The 27,935-nt window shown below is 35.6% G+C and overlaps 1 protein-coding gene across 1 annotated transcript in view; it reads left to right on the top strand.

The window, feature by feature from the left end:
• The window catches only part of LOC150081091 (uncharacterized), a 54,219-nt gene that overhangs the window by 7,976 nt on the left and 18,308 nt on the right, over window positions 1–27,935 (top strand). The window contains exon 2 of the mRNA XM_090381176.1: window positions 14,663–15,551. Coding sequence (XP_090237302.1) covers window positions 14,753–15,551 — 799 coding nt within the window. The 5' untranslated portion in view covers window positions 14,663–14,752. The remainder of the gene's footprint in view (window positions 1–14,662; window positions 15,552–27,935) is intronic.

The following is a 27,935-nucleotide window of genomic DNA, read 5'->3' as shown; positions in this document are numbered from 1 at the left end:
AGACGTTCGTTCGTGGTCACCCACGCATCATTCTCAATGTCGCGTTCTCCTTTGACGCGCTTGTACATTCAAATATTCCATCTTTCATTGACTTGAGAATAATCATTTCTACAATCTGAAAGTATTTTTTTTTCTTCAGAAAAACTTGTTCATGTTTTTTTTTTTTTCAGAAAATTACCTTCTGTAAGACGACTACAGAATTTAAAAAAAAAAAAAAAAAAATCCCGCTGTCTTGCGTGTGACGTAAAGGCAGTAAATGGTTAAATGAAGGACTTTAATCATCAAAAGATGCCAGATATTTTAAAACTTCTCTGGCAAAGATTTCAATTCTTTTTCAGATTACTTTGATCCTGTTGACAAACTAGGTTTTAATAAATTAATATTATACTATTATCCCCCAAGACGTTGGGTTTAGTTTTACAGCAAGTATAATCGTATTTTACAATACTTCATGAAAGGATTCTACGAGACATTAATCAAATTAATCTTTCATTCCATGAGGTGGGGGGGGGGTTATCTTGCCAATTTTCGCAATATTATATAAAGTATTGCCAGTAAACGCTTGGTTGGTTTACTTTCGAAAAAGAAAGAAAAAAAAAAAAACGGAATAAAGGAACAATTTCCGGATTTCTTATTGGTCGATTTCACGGTAGTTGGATACTGTTTTCTAAAGATGTCAGATATAAAACTTCAAGATAACGCATCCTCCAGGAGCGAACTTAATATATGCCGACCGATGGACATGAAGAAATTTTTACACCTTTATATTAAACAACTGGAGTTTCAGCTGACTGAACAGCGGTTAAAAAGAGCAAGAGCTAACAGTAACTTATATATTACTCTGTGAGGAAATGGAGTTCAATTGTTCATTTAATGAAGATTGAACCAAGGATGGTTCCATCCCTGAACAGCCAATCGGCTACAGAGAACAATGTACAGGATATACAAGTACAATAAAGGTAAACTGCAGACATCAACCCACTGCAGAATGGAGCCTCCTCAATGTTGAGAGAAATGGGCCATAATCTGCTACGCTAGTCCAGTACGGGTTAGCAGATCAACCGTATTTAGCAGTCAATTGCTTGAACCCTGGTCTATTCAAAAAGCGTGGTGCACAACACAGAAATTTAGAAATAATTGTTCTAAAATAAATTCAGATTGCTTCTGGAACTATTTGTACATCATACAAGTTTTAAAAAAAAAAAAAGTATTAAAAGCTTAGCCGAAAAAAAAAAAAAGCTTCTGAAAAAGTTTTCAGAAAAGAAATGAAGATTGTGGAATGTTTTAAGATTGTGCCAACCAGAATTTAAAAATTTCATAATAATTAGGCTAAATAATATTTTTTACGTCTGGTTTAATGCACTCACAAAAACGAACTAGTTTTGTATATAGAAATACAAAGACGGTAATTCTGAACTCCAAGAACCATCGGAAATAGGTACGTTTAAAAATAAAAATTAACTGTTTTTAGATTACCTGAAACTATCAATGATAACGCTGTTCTTTGCTACCAATTCAGAAGCTATCACAAATTATTTCGCTATGAATACAACACTACTCATTTATCAGTATTTTTTTATCAATGTTATAAAAGAATTCCGAAAGCGAAATCTTATTCAATCAGATAATAATTCAAAGATAGTCAGTCGGTTAGAAGGGAGGAACTAAATTTTCATTTGCTGAACCAGCGCACTAGGCACCAATGCCTAGCGATTAATAAAAAGTCAAGTTTTCAAAAATAATATTTTAAACCAAATTAAAGATATAAGAAGTACAAGGTCAAAAGCAAGGTTCCAGTTTAACTTCTGGCTGGTTTATATTTAAGTAAATTCTGTTCCTGGTGCCATGCTCATTTATGTCATTTCGTTGCGGTTCTCTATTGAGAGTTGAAGGGTGGCCTAAGTCGAGATTTGACCATTAATTTAGATGTTGCCGTGGTGCTTACGTCCTGTTTTACTATGCCACTTACTCAAACGCATAAATTAGCTAATTTCGTAATTAAAAATTATCAAGTACTGATTAATATAAGGGTTGAATTTAAAATTTAAGAAAACGCTCTTGTATATATTCTGGCACGACCAGGATGTAACAGGTGTTGACAATAAATAATGAATACGTTAATCGTATTTAGTAGTTGTGAACTACGCTCACTCTCAAAGATCCTATTGCAGTCTCGTTCCTGACCACTCGGCTACGTTAGGCCTAATATTACAAAAAAAAAAAAAAAAAGTAATTTATTTTTTGAAAAATAATTGCAATGCAAATTTATCTGATTACCCAGTCTGAAGCGGATTTTATTTTTTAGCAGTCTGGTAACATTTCCATGCAGTGGGAGAAGAAAATCTTTCTTATTAATGCTCGAAACTTTATATTATTCTAAAATTCTATATTGTATTCTGTGTTCTAAAATATTTTTAACTGTTGGAAATTTATAACTTTAAGAACAGGTCTGTTTTGGAAGTTTCCTTTTCTTTTTTTTTTTGCTGGAAATCATAGATATGATTCTGTCATTAAATTTGCCTGTTACTTTTTATTCAATTAAAAATGTCTCATAGCAGATGGCGACATTTTCACCGTATTCGTTAAGAATTTTATTATACGTCACCCCCCATTTCTTTTGATTAAACCAGCCATACCCGTGCTGCCTTTAAGTAATAGGATAGCCAAGTAGGAGATCGCGTGACAATGTTGGTAAACTTTGGTTTTCTCCAAAGTTGCTTAATTCTTGTAGGGAATTAAATTCTCCACTTTATTCTGTAAATAGTACCATCGGATTTTCTTCGTTGATTGGATTATTTTTATTTGTGGAATGACTCATTTCGAAAAATTAGTTAAATATTTGAGTCATTAATGTATCCTGAACACTGTAATTACACTAAGACCTCCTTGGATTATTGCAGATGGGACTGTGCCCTGTAGGAGCGATTAACGCTTTTAGTATTTACCCGGAGGGAAGTCCACTGTCCAGTTCACTTGCATCTGGAGTGCTCTTTTTCATTGTTACTGTTAATGCACGTCTGAATTAACCCAAAATCAGGTGCAAGTTTAGTAGGTTCGACAGGAAAAATTCTTCATATTTTTTTTATGGAAACTTTTATTTGGAAGTAAGCAATAAATTACTGTTATTTAATGTCCGTGGTAGTAAATTTTACGAATGGAAAATTAATTAAAAATCAAATTATTAAATTTAAAAATCTAACATTTTAAATGCTTCATAGACAAAGTTGATAGTTTAAGTACTTGACTAATAAAATTATTACAGGTGAGTTTTTTATTTTTTTATTTCCTCTTATATTCGAATACTTTTATTAAGTGGGGTCAGTTTTATGATCTAAGCTTGATTGACTAAGTGCATGATATTTTTGCCAATATGTGCCCCCTGCAGTGCTGCTATTGGCTTGCCGTGACTTAGCAAGAAAATCCCTTAATTCTTACTCCCTCTCACCCTCCCCATATTCAGAAAGTATTTCTTGGAATTAACTTATCCATGACGTGTCGCTTTCCTTTTTTTGGTGACTGTGTGGTTTAATACTCTTGTACGGTTAATTATATTACAACCAGTGAAAGAAAGGCCCAAAAGTCATGTGTCTTAAATATAGTTGAATTGTTTTCCGATGTTAAGAAGAAACTGCATTGAGGTAAATGAAATTTCATTATAATTAATTTTATTTGTTTTATTCACGAGTGATTGTCGTTTGATTTTAAATAGCTACTCCTTGACTGTGTTAAGTAATGCTTTATCTCCCATTTCTTTGATATGCTATTTAATGAAAAAAATATCAATTAATGCAAAATGGTCGTGAAGGTTAAACGAGTTTTTTCGCCCAAGAATATATGGGGAATAAACTCTTTACAAAAATGAGAACTAATTTTTAGTTCACTCATTTTTGATGGAACTTCATTTCGTTTAGTGGTTCTTAACGTTTTGTCTCTGAGTTAAAGGACGTATATTCATGGGACACCTAAATAAATAGTGATTGCCATTGAACTCAACAGTTCCTAATCTCCCGGCATACATGAAAAGACTAGGTCGTGTGGCTTGTTGGCTGTAAGTGAAAATTCCAATTGGTGTGAAATCTGTATATCAGTTTTTAGTATAAAATTCCATTCTATTAAGGGAGTGTCACCTTTGCCGCAAGTGCTGAAGTGTGATTATCATGTGACGTACTTTCAAACACCTGACAACATGCAAATTGCAGCCTTTTTAAAAACGCACCTGGAGATTGTATTCCATAATTCAACATTTAACTTTCCCTTGATCAGTGGAAAGTATTTTGCGGTATAAATCCCATAGGAACACGGGTGTGATTTTCCCTATAAAAGTGAGTGAGTTTTTTTTTTTTTTTTTTTGAAAGTACTTTCAAAAAATTTTAGGAGGAGATTAGTACAGTAGAACGTCGGTTATCCGGAATAATTTGAAAGGCTGATCTGTCTTATCGGTATTTTATTATTATTATTATTAACAGTTATATAGTAAGCTCTAGTTATAGTGATCACGTTTTCAAATTGAATTTTGATTATAATAAGCGAAAGATCGAGTTTCCTACCCGGTTATAATAGATTGTACAAACAAAATCTCCAATAAACTGAAGACTTATGGTTGTGACCTGGAGTTCTATGTGACCTTTAGAAAAGTATCACAGATTACTCTAGCTCCAGATTCGATAAGAATAATATCGGCCGGAAACTGCGATTTATTATTTTTCTCAATTTTTTACGGTTAGATATGAATGAAAAGAAAACTCGTAGTTTTAACATTGCAACAAAAAAAAAGGAAATTATTAAAAGAATGAGAAAAGGTGAAAATTTAGAAAATCTCTCCAAAGAGTTTAATGTTGGGACTTACAATTTACGACATAAAGAAAAATTCCAATTCTGTAATAGAATTTTTGTCGATTATGGATAGTGAAGGAGGATCTAGCAGGAAAAAGACTGTCGAAACCTGAAAATGGCGCTTTAGAGTGCAATCATTTAAAAAAATTTTTTTTTTTTTGTTTTTTTCAGAGCTAAGTTCACCTAAATATTGGGCCGGTGTCTGGCCCAATGTTGTGTGAAAAGCATTGGATTTTAATCGAAAATTAATAGATAATAAAGAGGCAAGCACGGGTTGACTGAAAAACTTCAAAACTGAGACGCGGTATATGTGTACTAGATATTCAAGGCGAGAAACGAATTACAAATTATGAGAAAGAAAACGTTTATAATGTTGATGAGACAGGCTTATTATGGGAGATATTACCGAGAAAAACCCTAGCCACGAAAAGAGCAATTCCTGCACCAAGTTTTAAGATGAGAAAAGAGCGAGTTACAATTGCTGCGTGCAAATGTCACTGGGACGCACAGATTGTCCGTGCTTTATCGGTAAGTCTAAAAAACCAAGAGCATTTAAAAATCTTTGTAATTTTCCTGTTTTGTATAAAACTGCCTGGATGGATGTTTTTTGTTTTCCGAGATTGATTAATAATATTTAATTAATTTAATCGTAAAGTAAGTTTAAATTTATTTAATTTTACCGGAGAAATTATTCGAAAAATTTGGCTATACGGAAGAGGTCGGACATCAATTATTCCGGATAACTAATGCTCTGCTGTACTTGATTGGCTTATCACGATTGAGCCCCAACTCCTTAATTCCGATTACCTTGTGCATTGGGAGAGTGTTATTGGAATGTTAGTAGATGTCCTGCGGCTCCCCCCTTAACTCTGCGTCGTAACTTTGACGTAATAGAAACTCCAAAATCCAATTGTGTGGGTTAGTACTTGGCTTAAGAACCCGTGGAACACTAGTTCCTTTGCTACCGTCCAGTGTCGGGAGCCATTGAGAGCTCTGGCGAGGCGAACCCTGGCGTTGCATGAACTTACCATGGAAGGCTCAAAGAAAAGAAGTTTAGGAAGAGTGCGAAAGTGATACTTCAAGTTAGGATAAAAATGAAGTGACACTGGGGCGGGTGATAAAAAAAAAAAAATCTCTCAAGAGTTTGAAGATAAGTGTGGACGGAGCCACCCTCCACTGGGGACTGATAAGAACAGCAGATTGTGTATGCGGTAGTAGGGTCCACAAGACGAAATGAGGATTATAATACGTTTAGTTGTTGTGGGAGTTGCAGGTTCTTTCTCAGTATTAAGTGAAGAGTTGAGCGCAGTGTGCGTGTCAATTCCGATAAGATGTATTTTCTTAATTGCTTTCTAGACACCTATGTCAGAGTACTCCCTTTATTTTCCAAAATTATGAGCAAAAAATCTTCACGAACAAGAACGACAAACTGGAGTCCTTCCATTCTCACTACACTCAGCAGTTTTATATCATAAAATATATTACAATACTTTTATGTATTGCACTCCTGGATATTCAGATTGAAACAATATTAAAAACAGTTTACACGTGTAATTCGAGGAACGAAAACCAAAGAGGAAATAAGGAGAACCTAAAACATGGGATGGTTACGTTAATAAAAGATTTTTCATTTATGAAAATGGGGCACCTCTCTTGCTTGCGAGTAAAATAAAGGATACAATTAAAACGTAAATACACAGCAGAGCAGGATGCACTGCTGTGTTGCATTCTTAATGTTGTGTTGCATTCTTTTTCTCAATAGATTAATTCATATCATAATAGGTTTTAATTGCACTACACGTAAATATTTTTGAATTTACGTTTGTATGTATTTATAGTAATTGCAACAATTTTTAATTGCTGGTATATAATGGCAACAGGAAGCAAGACCGTAGTTGCAGGAAACATGTTGAGGAGGTCTTAATCTTTCAGTGGATTGATAATGGCTTAAGATTATTTTTAATAATATTTTGCTATAATGTGGATCATTAAAAGTTGTTGCTCAATCGTGTCAAGACTTCAGGGTGCTCGTGGTGCCCAATCATTTTTGCATTTTAGTTTAATTATTTCTAGATAAATATTCCCAACCTGTATGCCGCAAAAAAGTTACCGCATTCAAATCCATCATCGAGTTTTGTTCGTGTAATAGGCTCCACGGTACCAAGAAATAGTAATCAACGATTTCTAGTGCGCGCGCCTGTAACTAGTTATTGCGAATTCATGTTGCTTTTTCGCTCCAGTTTTAGTATGCAGGAATTTTGCACATGATTTCGATCTGTTGATCACGTGTAGTACATTTACTTCCATGGTGGGGCTGGAAACCTTTGTTTATAATCGTTGGAAAATAGTGGCCTATGTAGATTCTCATCTGCAAACTCATTAAAAAAAAATCTGATCAATCTCCTCCACGACTTTATCACACACCTGAAAAATTATTTTATAGGTTCTTTTGAGCTTCAAAGTAATCCATATAAATTGGAAAAGATTCTTCCAAATCCGTTCGTTCGTGTATACAGGTACGATTACCAATTTCACATTATCTCTTGACACTTGGATCAAAATTATTTTTTTTTTTTAAATTCACGTTAGGTAATTGAAAATCGGATATTTTTGGATTCTCGGACAAATCTTCATGTCTCGGATTCTGAAATACCGACCTACTTAGAGTTGATAATGGTGGAAAAGTCTAATCTCAAAGGGCTACTGTCGGTCGAGAACAGATGTTCTTATTAGGACCAATAAAACGAGGATTTTCGTATAATTATAGTGTTACCAGCCATGGCTGAATTTGAACAGATATAAAATTACTGCAGGAAGTCTCAGGATACAGTGAAAATTGTTTGTGGGCATTTGTCGAATTCCCCCATAACCAGACCTCGAAGTTTGCCACATCTTCTTCGAGGTAGAAATCGTCACATTCCCCGAAAGCCAATATGATTTCTTTCTAACCATCCACAGTGTTAACTTAAATTGTTATATTCCGTGTACAAAAGGGACAACATTACTGCTTACTCTATGCTTTGATTAAAGTTGCAGCTTGTCCGAAACATTTTTTTTATACTTTGAAATTAAAATGGAAGTTCTAGAAAACTTTTGTAATCGTATACTTTTTAGGCGCAATTTATTATTTTAAATTTAATGTAGTTAATTTCTCTGATGTAAACCCCTCTGGCCACGGCCGCGTATAGGGTATAACAGGTGGCGCTGTGTTCACGAATTCTGGTAACACTGTCCTTAAAACTGGCATTTCTTCACCCCTTGATATTAGCTGCAGTTCTTTGCAAATTGCTTTATCTACAAAACGGAAGAAATATGCAATTAATATTCGAATAAAATACAGTCGAAGCGCTTTTTAACGTCCCAGCACGTTATAACATCCTATGTGGTCCACTTTCTCTATAACCTAATGCTATTTTACATTAATTATAACGACGTTGAAAATAAAAGTATTTGTCTATAATGACCTTCAATTTCTACCTCTTTATCTGAATTTTTACTTTGTTACAATATTTGCATTTAAAAATGACAACGCTTCAAATATTTTGAAGTAATTCAGCTGACCGTGAGAATTTTTGATTTCCCACGTTCTTTTCTCGCAATGCGATAATCAAATGAACATCGGCTAGAAGTTCATTTCATGGGTTGGAGAAGTGGACATTGACATTTGTAGTGCAAGTGACGCTACAAAGGAATGGAAGGAAGATCGCTTAAATTTTTTTCTGACATACGACCACGATGACATCATCAATGCTGATGAAACTGGAGTCTTTTAAATTGCTACCGGATAAAATACATTTTAAAAGGAGAGAAATGTGGCAGAAAAAAGGCGAAACAACGGATTGCCGTTCTCATAGCTGCAAATATGTGGCACAGAGAAGATTACTCTTTTAATCGTTGGGAAAGCTCAGAAACCTCTATGCTTAGGTTTGAAGACATTACCGGTAATGACATGTATCGAGCAGACAAAAAAGGCACGGATGACATCACAAATCAATATATACACATTAAAAATATTTTTATGTATAAAAATATTCACATACAAAAGATAAATTAAATACATATACCTCTTTAAACTAACTTTATAAAATTAAATGAAATATCATACTTAAACAAATAGCCTATACAGGTCTTCCCCCCTCCCTTCTCACAGAAAAGCTGAATTCAGTATACGGTACCCTTCGTGCTACGTAACGAACAGAAGGTTGCATGGAGATGTGAACTGAGAAATAGTTGTAATTAGAAGGGGGGACGGGACTTATTAGAGGGGTCATGTTTTTAATCGATTTTCATTTTTTTTTAGTTAAAGGTTAGGTTTTTTTTTTCTGTGAAATAATAAATTTTTCTTTTTATCGTTACGATTATAACAAAAACAAGAGAACTTAAATAATATAATTAAATATTTTTCCGCTGGGTGAAAATTTCTTAATTCTTCATTATTTGCTATTCGTAAAATTCTTCACAAGAATTAGCAAAATTGCACTTAACTTGTAGTATTGCTTTCAGCGTTTCTCCGGTCAGTTGTTTTTGTGACATCCACAGCTTATTACCGAAAAAAATCTTTCCGTTGTTCCATTGGTTACCGGCAAACATAATGCAAATGATTTGCATTATGTTTTCTATTAGGAGGCTACATGTCCAATCCGGGACAGTTTGCAGTGCGGGGTAAACGACTGAGATCCGTGATGTCTGGTCACTTTACAAATCTACGAAGAATGGATCAGATCGCAGGATGAGTGAAAAGAATTGAAAAATTTTGCTGTTTGTGGATAACTGCACTCCTCATTGTCAAATATAAGACAACTGTCGAGTACTTACCACCAAATATGATGTCAGTTCTTCAGCCACTTGATCAAAGTGTAATCCGGTGTTTTAGGAAAACTACCGAAGAATGCTATTAAACAATTGTGTTGTCTTGAAAACAAAATCCAGTGCGAAATTACATCCTGCAAGCAATGTACAGTGTTTCTGTATGGCATGAAGTGGAGAAAAAATAAATGATCGCCAACTGCTACAAACAAGCTACATTTACCGCGTTGAATGATGTAGTGCGTGAAGTCCAGCACGCTTCTTCCTCTTTTAATTGCAAAGAACAGTAAGATGATAGGGGAGAAGTATTTGAGCGTGTGCGTCATCACCTGAACTTACAGGAAAACTTAAGCTTCAAAGATTACGCAGAAGTGGATGCGGACATTGCATGTTTCAGGATATGCAAGAATGAAGAGGAACTCATTGCAGACGTAATGGAACATTCTGAAATTTGTAGTGATGAAGGTGAGGAGCCTACTGTGGTTGAACAAGAAGTTTCAGGGAAAGATGCTCATCAAGGATTATAACTTGTACGTCGTGTTTTTTTTTTTTTTTTTTTTTTTCCCCAAGAGCACCCTAATGCAGTCGAAGGGGAACCGCGAAAGGGAAATGATTGCTGTCGCTCACCTTCATTGTTCTTTTAAAACATGCTCTACTCTTGAAACAGCGTGTTTTGACAGATTATTTTCAAGTATGAAACAATTCTCTTTTTAGGTTTTGATAGGAGGTATTCAGCCTAACATTACTTACTGCCTACGTACAATCAATGCAAAATTTACAACCACAATTTTCTTGTTTAATACTGTAGTACGTATTATAAATAAGATTCTACTATATTGTATTAGTAGGCACAATATAGTCTTAGCAGCCCTTGTTGACATTAAACAAAATATTGTATTAGTAGAATTACATTAAATATTCACGCTTTTACTTGTTGTGTTGCTGATTTTATGAACGATCGATACAACGACCATTTTTCTGATCATTGGAGGGTCGTTATATAGGGCTTAGACTGCATAATGTTTAATTTATTCTTGTCACTTAATACTGAAATAAATTTTACTGAAAGCTGCAACTTTTTTTTCTTTTTATGAATGTACGTTTAACACAAGTTTTAAACGGTTTGAAAATTTCCTTTTATTCCCAGATCTTAAAAGATCATAAATACTACCGATTATTTGTTTCTTTAATTTCGAAACGTGGTAAGATACAATTAAAGCTTTTCCAGGGATGGCCAACTTAATTTGTGCCGCGATCTACCATCTCAAGAATTTCATTGCACATGGCTAATAAAGTTAATCAAAACGTAATGAAAAATGTTTATAAATTTTAAAATTAAATACACTTTAGAATTCTTATTTTAAAGTCATATGTATTTAAATTTTTAATTTACATGAAGTTTGTGTGCATGTCATCTGCCAAGCTTTCAAAATTGGGGATATACTGTACTGTAATAAGGCCAACTGTAATGAATCTTCTATATGCAAGCTCGTGAGTAGAGCGATTCATGGTCTTAGCTTGTTTCAAATACGAAAAGGCCGATTCACATATGTGGAACCGAAACAGGAATTAAAAAGTTCACTGAGTTTTTTACATTTGGGTACTCTTCTCGGCAAACATTTCCAAAAGTCTTTTTCTGATGATCTGGCTTTTAGGTAATTTCATTTTCAATTAATATTTTCTCCGTGTGAAAAATCTCAGCGATTTTTTTCTGTAATTTGTTTCGTATCTAAGTCCACATTAAATGGATAAGAAATATATTGAATGTCTTCAATTGTTTTAAAATCACTGGCTGCAGTTTCAAAAACAGGATATTTTTGCAAATGAACTTGCATATTTGCAAAATGATCGAATTTTTTTCCTTTTGAGATCCTTATTCATTGTCAAAAATTGATATTTATATGCAGAAATACTACTAACCTACATTTTTATATTTTCCTTGTAATTCCAAATTCAGATCACTTAATTTACTGGTAAAATTTCCAAAAAAAAAAAAAACAGATCACACAACTACTCCGTATCTTGTAGCTGCTGATAAACATCATCTCCTCTTTGATCAACAATTTTTTTTTTTTTTTTTTTTTTTTTAATTTCATTCAGCAAATTCGAAATCTCTGTAGAAATTTATTCATCCACTTCATGTGTGTGATATCAGATCTAGTTCATTTTTATCGAGTCGCATTTTGAAAAGTCTCCCTTGATGGAATTCACAATTTTGAAAGCTGTGTCCATAACACTTTTAGTATTTAATTTTTTGCTGGCTAACGCATGTTAGCCAGTAAAATATGATACTGTACTGTGGTAACTCAAAAAATCTGGCAATTCATCGTCCTTTTGACACAATGCGATGAATCCGTTAAGATGCCCCGTCGTTGCTTTAGCTCCACCTGTTATTGATAAGAGCTTAAATAGTCGTAATTTATTTTTTTAATAGCATTTTTGAATGCGTTATATATGTCAAGACCTCTAGTGTTTTTCTTTTAACCAAACCATACCCAGCAATTCCTCTCTAGTGGCAGAATCATCGAAACCCAGACGAATAAAAACGAGCAATTGAGCTGTAACACTGACGTCTTTAGATTCTTCCAGTTGTAAAGAAAAGGACACAAAATTAGCAATATGAGCATGCAATTGTTCGCTCACATGTTTACTCATTTTTTTCGGTGCGTCGCACCACAGTATTTCGAAATAATTGCAGATCTTGAAGAGCACTTTTAATTTCATTTTTTCCCCTAAATTTTTCAAAAAGAATCTTATTTCTAAAAATAAGTCTTTGAACTGACCATCAGAAAATGGTTTTGTATTTTTTTCGAGAAGATGACTCACTTTAAATGATGCTAAAGTTACTGCTTTAGATTGTAAATTAGGTGTCATGAAGAAATTTTGTCGTGCGAATAATCTGGATTTAAGTTATTTTAATTTATTCTTTCTAAGGTCATTATTAGGCGAAAAATCCGATTAGTATTTTACCATGGAGTGCGCTGAAGTGCCTTTCTAAATTTCCTTTTTTGGGTATGGCCACGGAAGCATTGCAAATCAAACAGTTTTCTTTTATCATTACAAAAAGCATTCTAGTGCCCACTCTTGATGAAAACTACGTTTTTCTTTTTTTTTTAAGTAAGCTAAATAAGGACTCGACGCCATACACTATGCTCTCAACAACGAAAATGTTCACTAAACAAGCGCAATGGCTGCGCGTCAACAAGAGCAGTCACGTGGTTCAACGGATTTGTAATAAGCGTATGCAGTGGGAACCATGATGACAGTGGCGGATTACCCATTGAGGCACGTGCCTGGGGGCCCCCAAGACATTTTCCTATAGTGTTTTAAAATAGATTAAAGTTTTCAGTAAACATCATAAAATCTTCATTAATTTAAGCAAAAAATTTAAAAGTACAAAATTTCATTTATTTGCCACCTAACTTTTTTTTTTATTATTATTATTTTTTGGAGGGCCCCCAAATATAATTTGCCTAGGGGCCCACTATCCTTAATCCGCCACTGTCATTATTATCATGATGATAATAATACTTAGATTGACTAATGTTTTTTATATATATTGTATATATATTTAAAATTCGTCGTGATTGACCAAAATTAAAGCCGCGATCGACTTGTTGGCCACCCCTGGTATAGGACATTAAACATATAGAATTCCGTGAGAAAAACGTGTTCAGGTTAGTGTAAGTTAGTGCATGAAGTCAACTTCTCAAAATCCCCTTAAATCTAATCGAGAATTCTCGTCATGCAAGTTCTTACATTGACAGGATGTACTTTTAAAAAGACATAGATCTGTGTATTTTAAAAGAAAACGATTTTTCTTGAATTAAATAAAGCAATTTTATCGAAATCATTCAGAAAATACAATTGCTGAATTGTTTTCAGGTGACTTGTTCCATGTGACTAATTCCATTTTCAGTTGAACGAAATGCTGCAATTCAATTCTGTGGTTTCATGAAAGGAATGATAGACACAAAACTGTGGTGGCAAGAAGTGTCATGTGAATAATTTGTACTCCGTAGTCGAATGACGCTCAAGGTGCAGAAACGCATGTTTTTTGTGACTGTTCAGCGCCCCCCCCTCCCCCCACGTGACTCTAAATACGATGCTTTTCGTGTATTTCCCTGTCCTCCCGACCTTGTGTTTATTCCGGATTACAAACAATTTTTATTCTCCATTGTTTTCGACAGACACCAAGCGGAGCGAAAAAACCTCAAGGTAGCCTTCGACAACTGCCACCCGTTGAGGCTTCTGAGGTTGGAAAACAAATGTACGTAAATCAGGTGAATTTATAATTAACCTGTTCATAATGCCCAGTGAATTAGATGAACTATTCAGCAAATCTAAAAAAAAAAAAAAAAATCGATTTACATTAAAAACTTGCTAAGACACATCTTGCCCGTTGATGCCCTTGTCTTTTAAAACCCTTAATTAACAACAGCCCAGTGAATTATGCAACATTACGTCGGGTTATCACAAACCCGAAATAACGTCCATACAAGCCAAGTGGTTTCATGAAAATTTTCGTGTGAAGCTGTGCTGCAAACTAATTTCAGAGGGTTGAGAATGTGACGAATGTGCTCCGAAGGTAATTTGATTATTAGGTTCTGCAGAGAAGTCGAATTCGCTTGTCAATAGTTTTCCAATCAAGGGAGTCTGTTCATAACGATCCCACGGTTTTGGTCATATTCCTATCATTCAGATGCATTATCAAAAATCTGGGAAATTTGGAATAATTAGGTGTAAATCTGTGATTTTGTGGATGAAAGTATTGTAGAGAAAATGCATTTACCCCCCCCCCCCCCCCCCGTACTGGCTGGCGTCCTCGTCTCCCCTCACTATTTTGGATTTTATTTAGATAAGTGTGGATCATTTCGGTTTTTTGTGTAAAAGAAAAACGTAGCAGCTATTTAACACGGAAGATTTTTTGCGTTTCGCGAAATTGCCAAGCATAATTTATGTAATGTAAATTAGAATATTTTGTAATTTAAGTTTTTTGCTAATTGTATTTCGTTTCTTTCAGGTCTGAAGTTTTGTTGTGTTTCAGCAAGTGTAGTGGATAAGTTACCACCGGATACAGGGACTAAAGAAAATAAAGTTTACAGCTTACAATATGCCTCCACTCAGAGTCGCAGATATTACTTCAAGTAGTGAAGAGGAACCTAATAGCAATACTCTGGGTTGCGATTCTTCCACAGTTCCTACCGAAGTCCTGCATCGTGGTCTCAAATTAAGCAAGGAAAATGACCAAATGCTTACTGCGCCTGATTCCGCTTCTACTAAACGAGCCACAAAGCCTATTCCGATGGAACGACTCTCATTTAGGTGCCATTTCTATGGTAACTTAACATCTTGTTCTCTCAAAACCTTAAATGATATTCTACCGGACATCACTAATTTAGACGAGTTAACATTACTTGGCCGTGAAAAAAGACTCGATCTTGATGAGAAATCCTCAGAGAATTACTCCAAGACTGAGTACACGGAATCTATCAACTTAATTGAGGAGGAATTAAGTGAATTTAATATTTTCCTGGAAGGGATGTTTAAAAAGGCCAGGCATAACATCATTCACGACTGCATGATAGGTGGCTTTTGTAACTCGGAGTGCCATAGATTACAGAAACCACAAACTGATTTTCAGGTGACCGCTATTCCAGAAACTAAGAAAACAACTGTTTCTATACAGCTTTCCCCACTCGGTGATGTAAACACAACTCCACTAACTGGATTTACCGAAAATGTAAATGTATGTAATGAAACGTCGAATGCAGACCAGCCCAGAAGCTCCATTGATCCAGATGCAGTTTTCCACAATGACCACAACTATTATATTAGACCAGGTGCAGAGGTAAAGCTGGAGAGCTATCCAAATGCAAGCTTGAGTGACAGCGGAGATTATTCCGAAAATGGTGAGTTTCGACTTCAAATTCTCTTCCACCTTTTTATAATTTAATATTTTATATTGTTAAAGCTGCTTACAATATAAATGTTATTTTTGAAGGTTCTTTCTGAGAGAATTTTTTTTCCTCTTTCGTAAGATTCTACGTTTTGGATATCTGCACTCACTATTCCAGTGAGTGTTTATTTCGTGATTGGAGACTATTTTCTTTCACAACAGATGCTGCTTTGGCTTAGAGGGATACAGCGGTTCTGTACTAAGCCAAAATTCATTTTCTGCTGCGTGTAATAGGGAGAAGAAAATGGCTAGCATCCGTATGATTCGAAGTTTGTTTGTTTTTTTTTTTCTCACCCCTACACCATGGCGAATTCGTTCACAGGATGCGATTGTATAGTTTTTAATTCTGCAAAGGTTATCGTGGATATCGGTGCTTCGTGGCATCTGCGTTTTCAAAAACAAACACAAGAAACAAATATGATTGTGTGAGGCAACGCACTGAGTGGCAGGTCAGTCCCCCAAATTCAAGTTCACGTTCACTACGATGCCGCAGTGACAAGGTTCAAGGTCACAATTTCGCTACCGGCGGTGCAGTGTACTCGATTGGTCGATCGATAATAGTAGGTCGTTGTGCCTGGAATTGCGCAGTGGAGGGTACTACCGTGACGTAATAAGAATCCTTTTAGGATAAGAATGGTTGCAGATATTTGTTTGTAAAATAACTGGGCGAGTTCATAATGCGTACAGTATTGTGCAAAAATAAACTATTTTTTCCGTATTAGATGTGTCATTAACGAATAATTTGCATTTTGGGAAAACATAAGCTATGATCAGGGCGGACGAAGTTGCTGACTAATGTAGAAATACAAAATTGCCCCTTATACGAAGAGTGGCAAATTACCTGTGCATCTGTCACAACTATTACAGAATGTTGAATTCGTGAGATGCAGGAAAGCAAAAGGAAATTTAAACTTGTGAAAATTTAATTTCCTAATAGTTTTGATGTAGCACATCGCTCATACGAAAACGACGGTTTGGTTACTGTAGTCTTTAATAAAACTTGGCAGTGGTGTCGGCTCGCAAAACAAAGCGGCCACTCCAAAATATAACTTTCGACCTTTCCTATCTCACCCTCATTTCTTTCCCTCCTACTTTTGGGATTCATTTTCCACATTTCTCTCGCAGAGTGCAAGAAAACATCAGCGAGGTAACGTGACATTTTATCAACAAAAATGTTTTACATCTGCACTGTATATAAGCAAATGTGTGCTCATGTGCAATTTTCAAATTTGTATGTTGAAATAAGCTTAAATGGGAGAGAGGCCCTCTTACCGATCATGAAATACATATTTATATAAGCAGAAATTGCCCGCGCTGTTTTGAAATTTCGCGTGCGTAACCTTTAATAATGATTGAAAATGGAAGAAACCTTAATGTTTATTTTGTCTAACGTGTTTTTTTTTCTCTCTCTCTACTTTTCCTGGATAACCTTTACATTCTGGTACCCCTTCCAATCGATTGTTGAGAGTAGCAGTGATTGACAGGTCTCGCCTTTCACTGGCTTTTTATTATTACCATGAGAATGAATCTCTCACCCCTACTACCCCTTGCAGCTGTTTCAAAATCGGGAAATCGTTTTCAGATTTTAACGCCACAAAGGGGGAACAAATACTAATTAAAACGGGTACCATTTTAGTTAATGTTTGAATAAAAAAAAAATAATAATTTATAAAAGTATTACAACCCAGTAGGATATGGGTTGTAATGCATAACCTAAGCTAATACATAAACAAACAAAAATCCAGAAACCAAAGTTGGAGACCTGCCATAGTTTGTTACATTTCAGGGTGCCACTATTCATAGCCTAGAATGAGCAAATATAAAGTATATATGGTGTTTTAGGAGCAGTTTCTAGTATTATAGTTCTTAAAGCAACTAAATTCTGCCCCTGCATGCAAAATTCCATCTGTGCTCTTAACCATCGAACTGTTAATCCCTCCTTGATGCTACCTTTACTGGTAGACTAGTTTTCTTTATTGCTATAGGGGCTCCCATCTGGTGAGTATGAGCTTGGCACACCCAGGGTCCTGAGCTGGATATCATAATTCTTTCTTGGTGATTCCTTTCTACTTTTGACTCTCTCTGGGTAACTTGGGAATTTTTTTTTTTTTTTTTTTTTTTTTGCCTGGTGTAGCATAAGCTTCAGGCTTCTTTGCACCATTAGTTTGAGTAATGGCCTCATGGTGCAAGAAAGCCTTTGGCTTATGCTGCACCAGCCAAAAAAGAAAAAAAAAACCCTGAATAATGATAAAAAAAAAAAAAAACAACTAATATTTAAAGGAAATTAAACCTATTCCCTCACCCAAAGGTACTATTTGCTGGCTAAAATAAAACTTCCTGCAGTCCAATCTAAACATCTCCCCCTGTAACTTGAATTTATGTCTCCTAGTTGTAGCATCATTTATAATCTTGAAAATTTCGTCCTCATTCATTTTACTATTGCCTCTCAGAGCCTTAAACACCTCAATCAAATCTCTTCTACGGTGTCTAGTTTCCAAACTCAGCAACCCACATATTTTAAGTCTTTCTCCATGTGGCTATTAATAATAATAATAAAGAAGTGCATAAATGGCATTCACTTATTCTTGTGCCCCCACTTGCTAGGCGTTTAGTGTTGGCTAGAATAATACTTTTTATTTAAATATCTTGGAAGAATTGGTCTTTCTTGGTTGAGATAATCTGTTCAATCCCTCTCCCTTATGTAATTTCCTTTCATATTGTTTACAGCTAAGTAGGCAATTATTATTATTATTATTATTATTATTATTATTAGCCGTATGGTGCAAGGAAGCCTGAGGCTTATGCTGCACCAGCCAAAAATTCGAGAGAGAGGGATGATGATTTTATTCAACTCCTAACAACTATAGATTTGTGTTAACTGATACAAAAGAAAAAAATCAGTTGCTAAAGATTAATTATAACAAAGAACAATTATGCTGAGGTAACTAGAAGCAAGCAATTGATGATTATTTCTTAAATTCTTACTGACTTTTAGTTTTTTAATCCTATTGGATTCACCACTGGACAGCCATAGGCTTGGAAGATGATAAATGCATACTTAGGTGCATGTTACCATATAAATAAGAGATTACATTGCAGATGTGCCCCACCTACTGAAATATGAGTTATTTATAAAATCTTATTTTGTGCTGCGTGGAGTGGCTTTTATCGCAATTACATATCACAATAGAATGTCAATAATTTGACTGGGGGGGAACAGTTGAAATTATAAATAAATGTTAATCTGTCATTCATTTCAGTGATTAAAATGCATACAAATGTGTTTTCAGTCTAAACACAAACTCTTTTAATCAAAATGGAATGTAGTATTAAACACTTAATGAATATTTATATAGGTGGATCCTCTAGTTGTATTGCGAGTGGTGTTTTTTTTTTTTTTTTTAAGAAAATGTTCTTGGTGGAGATCTGCAGTACATGCTTTCTCTTTGAACTTAAATACATTTTTTTTTTTTTTTTTTTTTTTTTTGAATTTTTCTTTAGAATTAGCAAACTTAACCTCGTGGTGGTGCATCTGATAGGTGCCTATTTTTAATTTTGTGAAAATATATTTTAATTCTGCTTATTAAAAATGCATGCTTCTTTTAATTCAAGCAGAATTGAAATGTTATTGTGAAAACAATTTCAAGAACAACTAGCTAAGAAATGTAGATTTTTATTTACCTATTGAGGAAGGAAAAACATTTAACCTGAAATTCAAGTGTTGCTTTCTTGTCTGGTACTATGCCTTTCTTCAAACAAACCAATTCGGTAAGAAACCTGTAAAAGAATAAATTCAGAAATTATTGCCATAAAGTTTGATTTATTTAGGAAGGTATTAAACTTCCAAATTTAATCATTAACACTTAGGGTGGCAACATTTATATTTGAGGGGCACCTGGTCCCTTGCTACCACTGCTGCATTGAGGTAGATTTTGACTGGGTGGAATTTTTTTTTTTTTTTTTTGTATTCTTTTCTTCACCATCACATTCCACAGAAATTTCCCCTTAATTTTGTTGCTGTTTTTTTTTTTTTTTTTTGATAGTTGTTGGCACATCGGCTTCTGTGGTCATATTGCACCTCCCAAGGTTTTTGCAGTACTTTGATCCAAGCCCGAGGCGAGAATCGAACCCGCGACCTTTGGGTTGCTGGGCAGGTACTTTACCCACTCGGCTAGCCCGGTCGGCCTTTGTTGCTGTATTTCTAGCTATCTTTATATTGCCCAACTTAATATTTGTGCAATTGCACAACACATTTGGCCTCTATCTCTGATTCCATCAAAATGAATGTTGTGGTCATTTATTTATTTTTTTTAAATTTCATTTCAATTGTCAGCCCAGTTATAAATTGCACATTTTATATTAACTTTTAATATTGGCCACTGTCTTTTTTATTCTTAATAATGCTCTTGTCAGAAAAGCTACTAGTTTTCTTCAACAGATGTTATGTGGGCATTGTGGTATTGGAAAACAGGAAAATGCTTCTGGTAATTCCATAATTTTCTTGACAAAATTTTGCAAATGTATTATTTAACAATAAAGTCAACTGTTTTTGCAATTTTTCCTTTGAAATGATTTCACTTTTACAAAAATGGGAATCAATCTGAAAGTTCAGGATTGTATTGTTTGTTTAGGAAAAGTCTTTTCTGCATAAATAAAATCTACACAGAAAAGTAGCTCTGCATTAATCAAGTTTTTATGGTATCTACTCTCCATAATGTTATCTTAATCCGTAACTTTACTTACTTAGAAGGGATATGACTTGCTCTTAGTTGGGGTTCTGTTTGGTCTTTTGGAGGCTATTTTTCACTTGAAAAATACTTTTCATCTGTATGCCCTGTTCACTGTAATAAGTCTGTCAGTTTTTGAAGTGCTGATTTGTTTCTCAGGTTTAAAGTTAGCAAACAGTGTAAGCTTTCATTCACAGGTAGCATCTTTGAATTGACAAAAAAAAAAAGTCTTAAAGAAGCAGAAACATCTGTATGTTGGATAGGGAAATGCTAATCGAAATTTTCTTGCAATTTCTGCCCTTGTTTACAAGCTGCTGTGCAATCTTGTCATACAAGAGATAGTTACTTGCGACAACCTTTTAATATTATGCCAGAAACTCTAAGCAATTCCATGAAAGTTGAAGAAAGATTTTAAAAATCAGATATCAAAATTCAAGCTGTTACTATTAAATCTGCATTTCAAATTTGAAAAGCTTGTATAATTTAGCTAAAATGCTATTTTTACCCAAAAATTGTTTCATTATTTAAAAAGCTTTTTGTTTATTTATTTAAAAGCCTAAATTGTTTCATCATTTAAAAAGCCATTTTTACCCAAAAATTGTGTGCATTATTTCCTTCCTAACTTCAGACTATGCTTAGGTCTAAGTGTGTGCCCTGTTTCATTTAAATAATTCAAAATAGTTCAGTTCATATCATGCTATATTTTCAGTCTGTTATAAAAGAATAAATAATTTTTTTACATTGGAAATGTATATTTTTAAAAACACTATCCACTGAGCACTTTACAGACACTGCTAGCTTGTTGGTTTTTTTGTATTGAATAATATTTGCATGAAGGGCAGTTATGCTTTGCGTGCATTTCATTGTGCTGAAAATTATTGTATTAAGCATAATATGTTAATATTAAATATTTGCAGCAAGATGCTGGAATTAACTTAACAAGCACTGTTACATTGTGTGCAACACTGCAGGACCACTATTGTCGTTTCATTTTCTTATAGTAATTTTTGAATTAATTATGCATATCAAAAATAGATATTTATAGGAATTACGAATTTGGCTTTTGTCACTGTGTTAAATTTTTTGCTTCAACTTAATATGTAGCAATTTTTGGACACTTGTGCTTAGTTTAGTAATTTTGTTGATTTGATAAGTCTATTGCCAGCAGCTTGGTATTGGTCAGATGTATCATTTGCAATACACTCAATGACAAGTAAACTGATCTCAAACTTTTCAGAAGCAATAGTAGTCAAATTTGACCAAAGTTTATGACAACTGTGCAGAAAGTAAGCTGTGGGTTTAAGTACTGTGCATCTGTGTCTCCTTTGCATTTTTTCCTTTGATTATGCCATCACTGCTTCCTCTGATATTTTAATTTTTGTAGAATTAATTTTAAACATTGAGGAATAATATTTTTTGGGAATGATGAATGAGACTTAATAAAAAAAAAACTTAATAAAGTTTTGGTCCTTAGTGTCTGTGTGTCTGTGCATGAAAACAAATGAATAAATCAGTTCCTCAAATTTATTACAAAGGTGAAGGTTTTTCAGAACAGCCGGTTGGGAGATGGGCAGGTTAATGCTCACAAATCAGTATAAATCCCTATGAATGAATGAATTAATCAAGCAGAAGGCATTTTAAGTTTTATGGTATATTACACAAGAAAAATAATCTTGTATAATGCATTAGAAAATACAAACCAAGGGATGGTGTTGCCTGTATTGGAACTCTTTATATAATGGAGTCAATGGGAAATCACAGGGTACCAAAATTTTTACCTACCAGTTTTCAGTACTGGAGTATTTAAAGATCAGAAATAAACTTTAATTAAAAAAAGTTTTTTTATTTTTAACCTATGTGTACATATAAAAAATAAATTAATATAGTATACATAACACTTTCAAGTGGCGTAATGCTGAAATTGTTGGCTTTTGAAGATCCTGATTACCTGGATTTCTTCCTCTTTTCTTTAAGAATTTCAAAATAAGGGCTCTGCTGATATGACACTCATCTTATCTGGCACTCCTCTTCCAGTCATGCTCAATGTCACAGAGCTAATTAGTGAGGGACTCTTCACTTGCAAGAATCCATTGTAGATCACTGGTCTTCATAATTTTTAGAGGAAGGTCTTCTTTCTCTTCCTCCTGCTGTTGGCTAAGTTCTGCAGTTAACACTTAAAGTTCTTCATTTGGAAGTCTGCATGACTTTTCAAGAGCTCAGTTACACATTTTCAACTGTAACTTCTAACCCTGCCTCTTGTGCCTGCTGATGTTTTCAACTATTGTTGTGGCTCGAATCCTCTAAAGTCATGCATGAAATCTGGCACAAGTTTACGCCACACTCCACTTAGACACTTGACAGTAATTTCTTGTCAGGCTGTGTTAATGTGATTGATGCCCTTTAAGACATCAAATGACTGCAAATATTCTCTAATAGTAATGTTGAATATGTCTAAAGTTTTACTATTTCTGTAAATGTTTACTGTAGGTAATAAGCTTTAAAGGTGGCTATTATCACCCTGGTCCATGTGTTGCAAAATTGATACTGTATTGTATTAGGGGCATTCTGACTTCACCCGGATTTGTAGGATGTCCAGGGGCTTTGTCCAAAAGAATAGCCTTGGTTGGCAAATTTGTCATTGCAGAATTTGAGAACAGTAGGGCAAAAATCTTGGTGTACCAATCCAAGAAGACATCCTGTGTCACCCAAGCCTTGTTTGACTTCCAGTACACAGGCAACATAGCTTTGTTTAAGCCTTTCATAACACGTGGTGTTTCAGAGTGGTTCACCACCATCGGAAATTGTCTGGCACATTTGCTCCCAACAAAAGTATCAGCCTATCTTTTGATACTTTTAAATCCTGAAGCTGACTTTTCTTCATGGGAAATGTTGTTCATGGGTTCTTGAGGGCAACTTTTTCCAATAAAGGCCTGTTTCATCAACATTGATGAGCTCTGAAGGATATTCACCCTCCTCTACTATGGCCTGAAACTCTGCAGGGAATGCATCAGTACTTGCTGCCTTACTGGCAAATTTCACACTTGTGTATTTGGTTTTTGCTTTAAATCTCATGAATCAGCCCTTGCTAACCAAAAATACCTCCTTTCTTCTTTAAGTATTCACAAATTGACAGCCTTTTCAGTTATTACAGCTTGGGTCAAGGGAATGGGGTTTTTTTTTTTTTTTTTTTTTCCTCCTTTTTGTTCAAACTGGTGATCCAAAGTGTCAGCAGTTGCTCCATTTTTTTCCCTTTTTTTCCCCCTTCTCTAAAAGCTTACTTCAACTGTAACTAGCTTGTGTAGCTTACTCTGGTAGCACTTTGCATTGATGTTTTATTTTACCAGCATTCTTTATAATTGTAGTAATATTTGATGGATGCATATTCACAGCCCTACGCACATTAGGGAGCTTTCACCAGATTACATCCTCCGAATAGCAAGCATTGTCCATCTCATCTTTCAATGTGACAGATTGATGTGCCCTTTTCACACTTTCATTTGAACTGGGATTCATTGATTTCTTTTACCAGACAGGGTGCTTCTTTATTCTGTTAAATTAAAAACTTTATTAATTATGTAACACACTGCATAGTGGATTGGCAAAAACTGCACATGCCTATCACTAATAACACAACAGAAAAAAAGTTAGCATAATAAATTCCAATATGTGTAAATGGCATAAACTGAGGTTGTCACAGACATTCTCTCAGATATGCCAGACAAGCTGTACTTGCTACCTGAGGGTCTAAAACGCTGATGGAACTGATATTCGGGTGATACTCAAGTCAAGTGGACCCAATTTCGGCGAAGTCCGAGCGGTCTGGGACAGCCAAATCCTCTGCTTGCACCTTCACGATGGTGGGACTGTTAGTAATCCTGGGTATAACCTCCATGCACAAGTACATGGTGGGTGACCACCCAGGTGTGAACCAACGTAAGCAGGGGTCGAGGTGTGGCGCCCACACCACATGGAGGAATGCCGCCCCTCTGTTACCAGGCAGTACTAGGTGGTAGATGACTCTCATCAACCGGTGAAATACCACCACTTTGCTTATTGGAGGCTTGAAGTGGTGGAACCCATGTTTAGTCTCTAGAGCTAAGTTCCGGCCAACCCTTCCATATCTCTTCCATCATGCAGTATGATTGACTTTTGAGGTTATGACGAACGTCGTGGTGAGATCCAATATTCCTAACATTTCGAGGGTACAGCTCTAAAACAGTGTTCGCAGGCCGGCCACTAATTAATTCTCTAGGAGGCTTCCGGATCAGCTAGTGTATAATCTTGCTACCTCGACTCTGCCAGATAGTGACTGGAGGGAGTCCAAGTAGTGTGTATGCGGGGAGCAATGTCGAAGCCACATTATGTCAAGGATCTGGGTATATTCTTACCACGTGTACGCCATATCCAAAAATTTCATTACTTCATACAGCATGTCCCTCCCATTTTTTCTTACTATTGAATATACCATCAATTGTCAAACTAATAGTGCAAGCTTATCTGCAAAAAGATCTAAACCTCCCAAGCACTTCCTAATTCATTTCACAAATATACGTGGTCTCAATTCTAATCTCAACTATGTCAATTTCCACTTGCAGTCTGCCAAACCCCATGTACTTTTTCTGAAAGAATCTCAGTTATCGGTTGATTCAACTACTCATCTCAGATGCCCAAATTATTTGCTGTATGATTCCTTTTGCCTGAAAGGTGGTATTTGTGCATATGTCCATTCTGATATTCCCTGTCCAGAGACTTGGCAATTTGGATTCTCCTCTCTTTGATCTTCTCTGGTTCAAATCTCTCTACCTCATTGTGTCAAATTCATCTGTTGTTTCTACTGTTCTCCCAACTCTACTAATCACTTGGAGCTCTTTGACTTCCTCTCTTTGCAACTTGACTTTCTCCAGTCCAACTTTCCTAACAGTGAAGTAATTTTCCTTGGTGATTTTAATGTTCACAACTCCAGCTGGCTTCCGTTTTCTAGTCACACCGACCCAGCAGGTCGAGATACTGAGGCTTTTGCAAATACTAATGACCTAGCACAGATTGTTCATTTACCTACAAGAATACCAGACAATCCTAATCATACAGCTAATACACCTGATCTTTTTCTCACAAACAACCCTTCTAAGTACACGGTCGAAGTCAGAGCCCCTTAGGCACTTCAGATCAGAACTTGGTGATTCTCTTCTCCAATGGAACCTTTATCTCATGGCTATTCTCAACCTCGTGTTGTTTGGCATTACAAGAATGCAAAATGGGATGACCTGCGAGACTTCTTTTCTTCTTTTCCTTGGTTGGATTACTGTTTCAAAAGTTCTGATGTCAATGTTAGCTCAGATCGTGTGAGTGAAATTATTCTTGCAGGAATGGAATCTAAGGCTGTTCAAGAGAAGAATGTTGCATATCGTAATTGGCTTGTTTCTAATTCTTCAGTTTCATTTTCTGCCTACACCAAAGCTCGCAACAATTGTAAAGCAGTTATTAATCAGTCCAAACTAGAGTTTGAACAGGCTAAGAGTAGAAATCTTGCTTCTTGCCCTAATGGTAGCCGAGCATTCTGGTCTCTTGCCAAAGCTATTGGCCGCAACTTTTGCCCATCTCTGCTCCCACCTCTGTCCAAACCAGATGGTTCTGTTGTCACTTCAGCCAAGGATAAAGCTGACCTGCTAGCATCCCATTTTTCTTCCTGCTCATGTATTAATGATCTTGGTAAAACACCTCCCACCATTCCCAACACGCTCCATTCAATGCCTCCTGTGGTCTTCCATCAAAAGGATATCAGAAGGATTTTGATATAATCTTGATGCTAAGAAAGCTCCAGGTCCTGATGGTATTTCTCCACTTGTTCTCAAAACCTGTGCTCCTGAACTTACTCCTATTCTTTGCCACCTTTTTTCACTTTCTTATTCCAAAGGTGTTTTTCCTTCTGCTTGGAAATTTGCTCATATCCAGCCAGTTCCTAAAAAGGGTGACAAATCCCTCTCATCCAATTATCGTCCCATTGCAATTACTTCTACTCTTTCTAAAGTAATGGAGAAATCAACTAACCGCCAACTCTTAAACTACCTAGAAACCTTCCATCTGATCAACGATCGCCAGTATGGATTCCGTCAAAGTCGATCCACTGGTGATATTCTGGCTTATGTTACCGATTTATGGACTAATTCAATGGAAAGGTTCGGTGAGACACAAGTAGTTGCTCTTGACATCTCAAAGGCTTTCGATCATGTCTGGCATAAAGGTCTTCTAAACAAGCTTCCATGCCATGGTTTTCCAACTGGTTTTTGTAAATGGTTATCCAGTTTTCTCTCTGATTGCTCACTGAGGGTGATGGTAGATGGCTCTCTGCCTTCTAACTTCTCCACTAATGTTGGTGTCCCCGAAGGTTCAGTTCTTTCCCTCACTCTTTTCCTCTTGTATATTAATGACCTTCCATTGACTGGAAATCCTATTCATAGTTTTGCTGAAGATAGCACATTGCATTCCACTTTCCATTTTGAGAAACCTTGTCCTGCTTAATCAGCTTCAACTTCTCAAATCTGCTACCAATTCCTTAAATGCTGATCTTCAGGTAATTCTCCAGTGGGGCAAAGACAACTTAATTGATTTCAACCCTTCTAAAACTAAGTCTTGTCTTATATCTTGCAAAAAGGATTCTTCTGCTCCCCTGCTTATCTTGAGTGACACTCTGATTTCTAGGCAAAATTATATCTCTTTTGGGGATTACTCTGACTTCTAATCTCTCATGGCACAAGCACATTGCAAATATTGCTTCCTCTGCATCTAAAAAAAACTTGGTTTTCTCTTTCGCTCTCGGCGTTACTTTTCTTCCAAACAGATGTTCACTCTGTACAAATCGCAAATCCGACCTACCGTGGAATATTGTTCCCATACCTGGGGTGGTGCCCCAAAAACCTCTCTCAGGCATCTTGATTCCTTTCAGAACAGGGCAGTTAGGTTAATTAATGATTCATCTCTAACAGAGTCTCTCCACTCGCTCTCTCATAGATGTATTGTTTCTGCTGCATGCCTCTTCTACAGATACTTCCATGGCCACCGTTCTTCTGAATTGTCTTCTATAATTCCCGATCTCTCTTTCAAAACAGTCCGAACACGTGCCGCCACCAGCCAACATCCATTTACTGCCCAACTTCAAACCCACAGAACCACCTTTTCATCTTCCTCATGTATTCATTCAGCTGCCATTTTCTAGAACAACCTTCCTTCATACGTATTTCCTGAAAATTACAATCTACAGAAGTCCAATGTCAACAGATATCTTCTTTCGTCTTCTCAACCTCCAACCCAAGCACGGTACTAAGTATTATAGGTTCTAATACCTCTCGTGTTTGGGGTTCACACACAAAAAAAAAAAAAATGCTTCATTGCATGGACTTTTACCACCTCCATCCATGAGTGGCTGTTGTGAGGGTGGGAAGCTTTCTTGTCTCCGATTGGCTATGATACAGATGTGCTATTTGCTGATTGGCTAAGATTTTGGGTGGGTGAATTTCTCATCTGTGGATCAGATTGTCCTTGATCATGTGAACAATACATAGTACAGTATGATGCCAATTAAATTTAGTTTGACTATTTTAAACATTCAATTT

Source organism: Mastigoproctus giganteus, chromosome 9, assembly GCF_048544385.1.
Source record: "Mastigoproctus giganteus isolate SK-2022 chromosome 9, ASM4854438v1, whole genome shotgun sequence".
Classification (NCBI taxonomy): Eukaryota; Metazoa; Arthropoda; class Arachnida; order Uropygi; family Thelyphonidae; genus Mastigoproctus; species Mastigoproctus giganteus.
The sequence above is the reverse complement of the archived record's forward strand: the minus strand, read 5'-3'. Positions and strand labels throughout refer to the sequence as shown.